Source organism: Lontra canadensis, unplaced genomic scaffold (genome assembly GCF_010015895.1).
Source record: "Lontra canadensis isolate GAN:19392208 unplaced genomic scaffold, GSC_riverotter_1.0 scaffold29, whole genome shotgun sequence".
Classification (NCBI taxonomy): domain Eukaryota; kingdom Metazoa; phylum Chordata; class Mammalia; order Carnivora; family Mustelidae; genus Lontra; species Lontra canadensis.
Window position 1 is genome coordinate 11587349 of NW_022631023.1, and position 10106 is coordinate 11597454.

General features: G+C 51.3%; 1 protein-coding gene across 1 annotated transcript; it reads right to left on the reverse strand.

The window, feature by feature from the left end:
- Window positions 1-3154: 3154 nt before the first annotated feature.
- OLIG1 (oligodendrocyte transcription factor 1) lies at window positions 3155-5470 on the reverse strand. The gene has a single exon (XM_032865422.1). It carries the CDS (start codon window positions 5368-5370, stop codon window positions 4552-4554), a length of 819 nt encoding a protein of 272 aa, XP_032721313.1. The 5' UTR covers window positions 5371-5470; the 3' UTR covers window positions 3155-4551.
- Between the last annotated feature and the right edge of the window lie 4636 nt (window positions 5471-10106).

Below are 10106 nucleotides of genomic sequence, written 5' to 3' on the forward strand. Positions count from 1 at the left end.
TCTGCACCTTAAATGTGTTAAGATAAGCTGGACCTTGCCTGAAAAAAAAAAGGATGTTTTCCTTTCAGCTAAAACCTGCTTGAAAAAAGTGAATTTGCGTTTTAGAAAAATATGACTTTTTAAATTTTTTTATTTTTATTTTTTTAAAGTATTTATTTATTTGACAGAGAGAAATCACAAGTAGGCAGAGAGACAGGCAGAGAGAGGAGGGAAGCAGGCTCCCCACTGAGCAGAGAGCCCCACGTGGGGCTTGATCCCAGGACCCTGAGATCATGACCCAAGTCGAAGGCAGAGGCTTTAACCCACTGAGCCACCCAGGCACCCTGAAAAATATGACATTTTTTAAACTTTTGCTTCATGAACCCACTTCCGTAAAGGGAGTGATCTAATTGGAGATTTGCTGAGCGTGCAGAAATGGAAGGGGTAATTCATGAGGAGGACAGTGCCTTCTGGAAGAGATGCACTTTCCCAACAGATGTGCTCTGTGCCGTGGTGAGAAAAGGCATTGGTGTAACCGCTCTTACTGGACATCCCCTTGTCCTCAGCAAGTTCATGAAGCATCCTTGTGTGGTGAAAAAAAGAAAAAAGCCTTTTTTTTTGCTGGTTTCCTTTATACTCCGCCTTCTTTAGGCTCCAGGAGGTCTAGCTAGCGGGCTGAGGCTTTGAATATTGGTGGTTAACTTTGACCCAGCCTCTCCTACGTACCAGGGAAGTCCACAAAGACTGAGTGGGTGATCCTGAACTAGAGGGGTGCATGAAGCACTATTGTTAATAATCGGACCTTTGGGAAATTGCTTGGAAATTGCTTTGGGAAATTACTTTCCATGCTTGGAGCGCACCTCTTCCTTGATGGGGGCACTTACCCCGTATATTTCGCAAGGTTATATTTTCAGACCTGTTGTAATCAGCTTCCCTTAGAGAAGAATATCTGTAAATAGACCATCACTACGGACTAGGTAAATCCCACAGTGCATTTGATCTGCTCTCCGTTTACTGATTGCTCACCTGACCTCCCACACTTCTAACAATGTAATTTCTCAGGGCCATGTGCCTTTACCGCTTAGGTTCCATTCTCCCCAACCATGGGGATTGCGCGTTGGTGGTCGGCCGGGTGCAGGGGTCTCTTTGGGCTGCGAGTCACGTGTTCCTTATCTTGCTTCTGAGGCCTGATGGACTTTTCTCAAGGAGACTCCCTTATCCCTTCTCTTCTTCCCCACTGGTCCCTTCAAAGACCAGATTAAATTTGTTCTTCTGCAAAAAGCTCGCTTTGGCTAAAATCAAGTGAGGTGGCCACATCAGCTAGCTCTTTTGCACATGACATAGCATTGCAGATCTGAAAGATCCACAGTCTACCCCATACATGTCTAGGCTTAAACACCGTACCTACTCCAGGCTCCGCTCTGCCACAGACTTATGTTGGGAGGTCTAGCTTTCATTACGGACACTGTATGTAATTACCTTTTTTCTGTTTGATCCTATAGGACTCTGGGATGCTCGCTGATGCAATTTTTCAGGATGTCATCTTATAAGGTGCGAGTCTGCTAGTCTTCTGTAGTGCCATGGCCAAGAGACGCTATGTGTAGACGGATAACTTAAGTATTTTGATGAGACTCATAACAGCCCAGCAGGTCCTGGTTAAATGCATTCATAATCCTTAGCCGTTCTAGAAAGCATGATTTTCTCAGTTAAATAAAAAAAAATCACACATATTATTACCTTTTCTTTAAGATATGGGTACTTACTCTGAATTTAAGTAGAGGCCGGAAGCAGGGAGCCCATCCACCTGTTCTTGCCCTGTTCTTTCCTGTGTCTTTTGGAATGACGGTGGCATATGGTGATGGAGTTGGGACTGAAGGGAAAACTGTTTATTTCTAATCTCCCAGAAATGTTTTTTTTTTTTTTTCAGGGAGCATCTGATGAGATTTTGACTTAGCTGTTGAGTTTTTACTTTGGGTTCTTTGTCAAGAAGCAAGACAAGCAAGGATGGGGATTAACTAGGCAGAAAATCCCCATTCAAATTTACTTTTAAATTTTATTTATTTATTTATTTTTCCCCATTCAGATTTACTTATTCCAAAGACCTGTGACTTTTCTGATGGCAGAGTCTGGGAAGAATGAGAAACTCTTTCCTGAAATGGGTTGGTGTATAAGAGTTTCTCTCTGTCATACCCTCTCCCACCTCCTCCTTGAGGAAACAGACACTTAACCAACATGGTGGGGAAGGCCATTCCATCCTTCCAGCATTGGGTACCACTCCCTCCCCCACAACACGTTCCCCAGATGAATGCTCACCATTCTTAAGTGCTTACCTACCTCAGATAAACCAACATGGATACAATGAAGTCACCTCAGGTTTTCTTTCCTTTTCTGCAGAGTAAAGGGAACACTTTCTCTTTTATTAACCCCCTGCCTTTAAACAGTGGTTGGATTTCATTAATAACTATGAAATGTTTAAAGATTGCACATGAGCAAGTCAACATTCCAAATTCTTTATAACATCACCAATCACCCAGAGGAGCTGTCTTCGCCTCTCCGAATGATGTCCGAGGTCATAACTTACTAGGAGAAACTTCCAACCTTGTGGGAAGAATGAGGAAAAGCTCACAGCTAGCTGTATGACACTTTTTAAGCCTCTGTCCACTGAGTTGAAAAATCCCATCCTTTTGAGAGGGATGTTGATATACAAAATAATTTTGTGACCAATGTATTTTAAACTCATTTTTAGAGGAGGAAATAGTCAAGAAACCCATCTTGGCTGAGAAAGCTAATTCCTGAAACTGACAACCACCCACTCAGGTTGGGTCCTTAAATTTCTGCCCCAAGCCTGAACTAGACAGACAGATGCCTGTTCATTAGATCACTTTACAAATCAGGAGCCAGCTTTAAAAACTTGGAACTCTAGTCGCATTTAACTACTAACCTTCACCCCGAGAATCTGAATTCACCAGCGCACTGAGACTTAAAAAAAAAAAAAAAAAAAAACAACTTTATCTTAAGTAGTCTCTGAGCTCAGTGTGGAGCCCACCGCGGGGCTTGAACTCTGGACCCTGACATGAAGACCTCAGCAGAGATCAAGAATCAGAGGCTGAACCAACTGAGCAACCTAGGCGCCCCACCAGGACATTTTTATTAACAAACAAATCAGAGGAAAATGTTAGGTCTTTAAATTTTTTATTTTGTTGATTCTTCGCAGAGCAACGAAACAAAGTTAGAGATAAAATAAAATGCCAGTTAAATTCGGCTACTACCAACAACCAAAACCCTTAAACAGAGACTTCAAAGCAAGCTGCCGAAAGATCATGAAATTATCTCGGGTGGAATAATTTGTGAACGACTGTAACAAATCAAGACCGGTCATCCGGGCAGTTCTTCAAACGTAAAGCTGCGGGAAGACCTGTCCAGAGCGAGCCCTGGGCAAAGACCCCTCGTGCAAAGGGGCAGCGCAGAAAATGCCATCCCGCTGTCGCCACCGCAGCGGGGACCCGCCGAGCCGCCGGGGGTGGGGGGTGTTGAGGCTCAGGTCCTCCTCTGCGTCTTTTAATGAGAAAGTTAATTAGCGATCGTGCTTTCAGACAAGATTGGCTGCGACTGCGAAGTGCCATGTTACCTATTTTAGTAAACCGAGAACACCACCTGCGTCAAAAGGGGTTGGTTTTTGTTTTTAAGCAAGCTGAAATGTTGGTTACGCTACCTTTGGGGAACAGGAAACAAAATGGTGAATCTCAAGTTCTAAGCTGCCTTTTTAAGAAGACCTCAGGATTTAAAAGCGAATAATCTTTGCAACAAAACACCTGCTTATGCGATTCTCAAAAATTCCACTCTAACAGCCACAGTGTAAAAGCGGACCGACTTCCCAACCCAGCACATCCAAGGACGCTGGAGTTATCTACACCTCCCGCGGCACCCCGAGGCCAACCGTCCCCCCGCCGCCGAGGGTCAGTCCGTCTGCTAAGCCCCGGACCATCTGCGCGGACTAATTGGTCTTTCTCGTCTTCCTGAGGTCGGGCAGCCTCCTTTGACAGGGATTGGCCGGTGGGAACAAGGGTGTCTGTGACCTCTGGCTGGGGAGAAGGAAAAGAACCCTTTCCTGCCCGCGGAGAGCAGCCACTTGGCCCCTGATTGGGCAGGTGTCGCCTCCTGGAGCCGTGGCGCTAGGACGGTCCTACCGCCGCACCCAGAACGAGGCAAAGCCACCGCGCCGTGCCCTAAAATCCGCACCACCCCCGCGAAGCGCGCGACTCGAGGAACCAGGAGAGACGGGAGCTGGGCAAGAGTGGGCTTGGGACCTCACATTTGCTGCCCAAAGCAGCGGGAATCCACTCAGAACCCCCAACGGCCCCCGACGCTCCGTCGAACATCCGCTCGCGTCACTTTCATTTCCCCGGGGTGTAGGCGGGGAAGGGGGCGCCCCACGGTCCCTTCCTTCGGGCCGGAAGGTTGGAAGTGCCCTCGGTGCTTGGCTAGCCTTCCCCAGTGCAGGGCGCGCGGGCACGGAGAAAGCGGGGAGGCGGGAGGCCGGGCCTAGGTCGCGCACCCGGCCCGCGCGGGCCCTCACTTGGAAAACTGCGCCTGCACCGCGGCCAGGCCCAAGCCCGCGGGGACGAGGTGCGGGAACTTGCAGACCGCGCAGGTACAGAGGCCGGGGCCGCCCGCGCCGCCGCCCGCGCCGCCGCCGGGGAGCGCGAACTGGCCGCACGGCTCGTCCAGCGCCAGCGACAGGTACTTGGCGGGGCGCAGCGCGTCGGGAGGCCCCACGGCGCCAGGCGCCAGCAGCACGGAGCCGGGCGCGGCGGCCAGCAGGGGCAGGCCGGCCAGCAGCAGGCGCGGCGCCGCAGGTCCGGCGCCCTCGCCCAGCGCGCGGCGCAGCTCCTGCAGCGAGCTGCCCAGCAGCAGGATGTAGTTGCGGGCGAGCAGCAGCGTGGCGATCTTGGAGAGCTTGCGGCCGGGCGCGCCCTGGCAGTGAGCCGCCGAGTAGGGCAGGATGACCTCGCGCAGCGCGTCCATGGCCAGGTTCAGGTCCTGCATGCGCTTCCGCTCGCGGCTGTTGATCTTGCGCCGCAGCTGCTGTTGATGCTCCTCTTTGGCGTCCGCCCGGGAGCCGCCGCCCGCGTGCGCGCCGGGCCCCGCTCCCGCGCCCAGCGGCTCGGCGGGAGCCTCGGGCTTCTCGCGCGCCGCCTTGGGGAGGAGGGGGGTCGCCGTGGAGGAGGAGGACGTAGAGGAGGAGGAGGAGGAGGAGGAGGAGGAGGGCGGCTGCCGGTAGCCCACCAACTCGTACAGGGAGGCCCCGAGCTGCACGTCTCCGGGCCGCTGTGGCCGCAGCATGGTCGCGGGGGCCGCGTTCACGCGCGCCTGGGAAAGCGCATAGTACATCTGGGGGGCGGTGGGGGCGGCCGAGGGCGCCCTTCAGGAACGCCCCGGGGTGGGCCCTTCGGCAGGCCGCCCCTCCCCGCGGACCTGCTCGCGGGGAGCCGATGGCAGGGCAGCAGCCTGCTTCCGACCCCTTTAAACCCGGCTTGGGAACCTGCGGGGCCGCGGGCGGCTGGGCGCAGCCAATGGGGGCGCGAGGCCGGGTCCAGGCGCCTGCTCATTGGCCGCCCCACCTCAGGCCGGCGCGGAGGTGCGGCTGGCACCGCTCAAGAAGGTTATTGTGAGCGCCAGGACGAGAGTCACAGGACGCCCCCCTCCCCGGGGGTGGGGGGAGGGGAGGGACGGCGCCTTTTGGGGTGAGATGCTGTTGTTCCTGGAGGACTGGTTGCACTGGTGAGGCTGCCTCGTCCTCCTCTCTGCCTCTGCTTTATTGTATACGTGTGCATATTTGCAGCTGTAGTCCAATGCAAGTAACATGATATATACTATCCTAACCATTGTAGTGTAGGCAATTAGCCGTGTTAGGTACATTCACACTGTCGTGCAACCCACCACGGAACTCCACATCTTGCAAAACTGGAGCTCGGTGCTCACTACCTACTTCTGAGCAGCTCTTGGCAACCACCACTCTTCGGTCTATGCGTTTGACTACTCTACCTACCTCATTTAAGTGGAATCGTAAAGCATTTGTCTTTAGGGACTGGCTTATGTCTTCCAGGTGCAACCATGTTGTTAGAATTTGCTTCCTTTTAGGGGCGCCTGGGTGGTTCGGAGGGTTAAACCTCTGCCTTCAGCTCAGGTCATGATCTCAGGGTCCTGGATTGCCCCCCCAAATCGGGCTCTCTGCTCAGCAGGGAGTCTGCTCCCCCCCACCTTCCCGTGTCTGCCTCTCTGCCTACTTGTGATCTCTCTCTCTGTCAAATAAATAAATAAAATCTTAGAAAAAAAAAAGAATTTGCTTCCTTTTAAAGGCTGAACGATAGTTCGTTGTGTGTGTACACCCTCTTTTGTATACTCATTTCTCCTAGATGGACACTTGGGTTGATTCCACATTTGACTTTGGTGAATAATGCTGCATTGCAGTGAACATGGGAGTAAATTTTTTTATTATTATTTTAAATGTGTGATTTCTGGCCAGGTTTTGAGGACCACATTTCTAGCTAGGCTCAGGGACTAGTAGTATGAGAATGGTTACTTCTGGTCTCTCTGTCTCCCCTCCCTCTGATCGAAAGGTCTTTAAGGGACTTAGGACCTTTGGGGGTCAGGTACTTTCCCTCCCCCAAAGGGACAAGTATTCATTCTACCAGTGACTCAACTCTTGTTGAAGCAAAAACCACACAGAAATTGACCACTTATCAGAAACAAGCAAACAAACAAAAATTCACCCACACGCTCATATCTGTTGATGGTGGGACTGTAGCTTTCTCTTCCCCAAATGACATTACTTGGTGGCTCTGAAAGTTTTCTGCCCTAATGCCTGGGGATACTACTGCAGCCTGTCTCATAGGCTGGCAAAGTGGCACAGGGAAGAGGGCTTTGGTATCAAAACCCCTACCACCTGCTAGCCTTCTGTGGCTATTAAAATCTAAATAATTGGGATGCCTGGGTGGCTCTGTTGGTTAGGCATCTGCCTTTGGCTCAGGTCATGATCTCAGGGTCCTGGGATCGAGTCCCATGTGGGGCTCCCCACTCAGGGAGAGCCTGCTTCTTCCTCTCCCTCTGTCCCTCGCCCCGCTCGTGCTGTCTCTGTCTCAAATAAATAAATAAAATCTTAAGAAAAAGCTAGCTAATCAAAATGAAATCAAGTTATTTCAAGTTATATATGATATAAATCAAGAAATTCAAGTTATATATTGAAATTTAATTCCTGAGTTGGGCTAGCATTGTGCAAGCGTTTAGCAGTTCCAAATGGCTAGAAGCCATCAGCTGGGACAGCCTTCATCACAGAAAGTCCTGCTGGACAGTATGATGTCAAGGATAACATAACAGAGAAACAGTGAGTTCTCCATCTTGGTCCTCTTTGAGGTAAGAAGAGGGATGCCTGTCCGCCATGGAAACTGATTTCAGCTCTAGGAGTCTACTGGCTGGCTTGCTAATGTCAGGGCTGGTTTGTTCCCACTTTCTTCCACCAATATTTGCTCCACAGGCTCACTCTGAGCTCTGCTTCTGACCTCTAGCTCTGTCTACGACATCCTGCCCATGCCTTGGTTCAGTTCTAGTATTATGTTCTTTTTGAAGTGTTGACGATTTCTCATCTTTCCCACGTCTTCTCATTTTTGACAAACCATCAATAGTGGGTCCCTGTGGCCTAGATTGTGTGATCGAAGATCATCTCCGCATTTGGTTGTGCTTGTTTTGCGAGCGGGGACTACCTGTTCACTTCTGTATCCTTCCAAAGCCCAGCGCAATGCTTTGCCACCACTGTGTGTCCGGGGGATGTCTAGGAATGGGTCCGAAATCTCCCTAGCTCACAGGCTCATCCCTTGAGATGCTCAAACGGCCAAAAATGTGCTTTAATCCAGGAGTTTCCTGTAGGTTTCATGGAGAAGGAAGGAACATGGGAGGATGCCCCAGCCCTCAGGAGGCCTTGACTTGACAAAGTGTTGGAGAGGTCATGTGGGAGGAAAGACAGTAGCCTGGATGGGGGGATTGGAGAGGGGGAAGCTGAGTCTCCAAACAGGGATGTACTAGACAGGAAGGAGAGAGACCAAGCAAATCAACCTCAGAAGTTCCGAGCAGGTAAACAACTCACTACTCGTTTGAGAAGCATTCTGCTTTTCAAAGCATGTTTACAGACATCTGGTTTTCCCCGAAACCCTGTGAGCTGAGCATCTTAAAATACCCTTGCTATAGGTGGTAAAACTGAGGCTCCCCAGGGGGGTAGTGGGTTTCTGGGGTTGACAGTGTGCCTTCAGACAGGAGGGGCAGAGCTGCACTATCAATGGCTAGCTTCCAGAACCCCCTTCAGCTGGACCAGGCTTCCAGCAAGCCAAGAGGAGGCCATGATGGGGAGGGTTGGCAACTAGGGGAAAGGATGGAGGGACCGACCTAGGCCAAGCCAGTATTGATGAGTTGTTGGGTTCCATCCAAGTCCCTGAATATATACGTGTGCATATTTGCACACCTCAGTGAACTCTGTCCTAGCCTGCTGTGGTGGCTGTGCCCACCTTCGCCCTGGGGACCCCTCTGTACTGCAGTCCAGCTGCTGTACCATATTGGGGCATTCTGCCTCTGTCCCCATGCTAGGCTGGAGCCCTAGGGCCATATCCTGCCAGCAGGAAGAGGAAGTGAGTGAGAAAGACAGAAGCTAACGCCTGGGAGAGAGTGGCCAGACAGCACCCTGGACATTTTCCATCCACAGGCAGGGGCGCCCCAGGAATCAAAGAAATGGAAAGACGCAGGCTGCTCTCCTCCTCAAGGGCCCCTCTTTACTGGGAGTGCCCCTGAAGGTTCCCTTTAGCTCTTGACCTTGCCACATTTCTGTCTTGGGAAGGAGAACTCCCTTCCCCTGGCCAAGGACACTGTCAGCCGGACATGCTGGTCAGTGCGCACAGAAGTGCTCTCCATGGAGCCCTACAAGAGGGTTCTGGGTGGCCGTGCGGGCCCAGCATGGGCACAGGATTTGGCGCTTGTTGAAACTGGTGACTTGGACGGCCCCTTCTGCTGGACCGGAGCTCCGGTGGCATGCAAAGTGTGACAGCTGGCAAGGGCCAGCAAGTCATTATAGCTCCTGGCAGCGGCCCTGTGGGCTGTCTCGAGGGGAGGCAGCTGCTGTGGCCTCCCACATTCGGGACATACTTGGGGAACAACTTGCATCCGCCATAACAACCACTCTTGTCTCTGCCTAAAGGGGCTTGTGTGTGTGTGTGTTAGGGACTCTTTTCACCCCCAGGAGATGTGTGCATCGGGCTTCCTTTTCCTTGTGTAGAAACCTAAAGCATCTCCCGCCCGTTCCTCCAACCCTGCTGGCCACCCCGCTTTGGGTCAAGGAGTTCAAACCTTTGAAATGGCAGACAATGGAGACCCGAAGCCTGAGCGAGTGTGTGAGGGGAAATGTGTGTTTGCGATGTGACCCCATCCATCTCCTTTCTAAGTATAGACAGACCTCACCCCCGCAAAACCTGTCCACCACTCAGAGCTCCCTGTTGTCACTTGAAAGACTGTCCTCTCCAAGAAGGGCAGTACGTATAAAAGGTTGTCTTTGCTAAAACCTGCTGTTTAAACTGGCTGGAGCATGCACCTATAATCAAATAACAGAGGCCACTTTTTAAAGTGCTACATTCTTCTAAGATGGGCAGAATTCTTTGGAAAATTTAAGTGACATGCGAGGTGTTGAAATTTACACCATCTCTCTGAGAAGCGACAGCCACACCTACTGTGCCTTGGGTTAGGTTCCATCCCGATACAGCTCTGCCTGCAACAGCAAGGATGGAAGGTGTTGTAGGGAGAAGGGTGCTCAGCTTCCTTCTGGGTGGAGGAGAAGGGTGGTTAGTAGCAGAGAGAGAGAGAACAGGGGCAGGAGAAGGTGGATCACCTTTTGGTAAGTGTTCTTGGATGGCGCAGAGCTCTTTAGAGACATTTCGGTCCCTCTCACCTGGGACCACCTTGGCAGAATCTAAGACACAGTTAGACACAGGTCAGGCTAAATAAAAAATTCCTGCTGGGAAAATTGGAAAGAGTATGATTTTTTGCTCATTTTTAGAAGGAAGCGCGGGTTAGTTGAGTTGTTACGAGATGAC

Coding starts and splice junctions, on each gene's coding strand:
- OLIG1 (XM_032865422.1), bottom strand. CDS start 5,370: ATGTACTATGCGCTTTCCCAGGCGCGCGTGAACGCGGCCCCCGCGACC.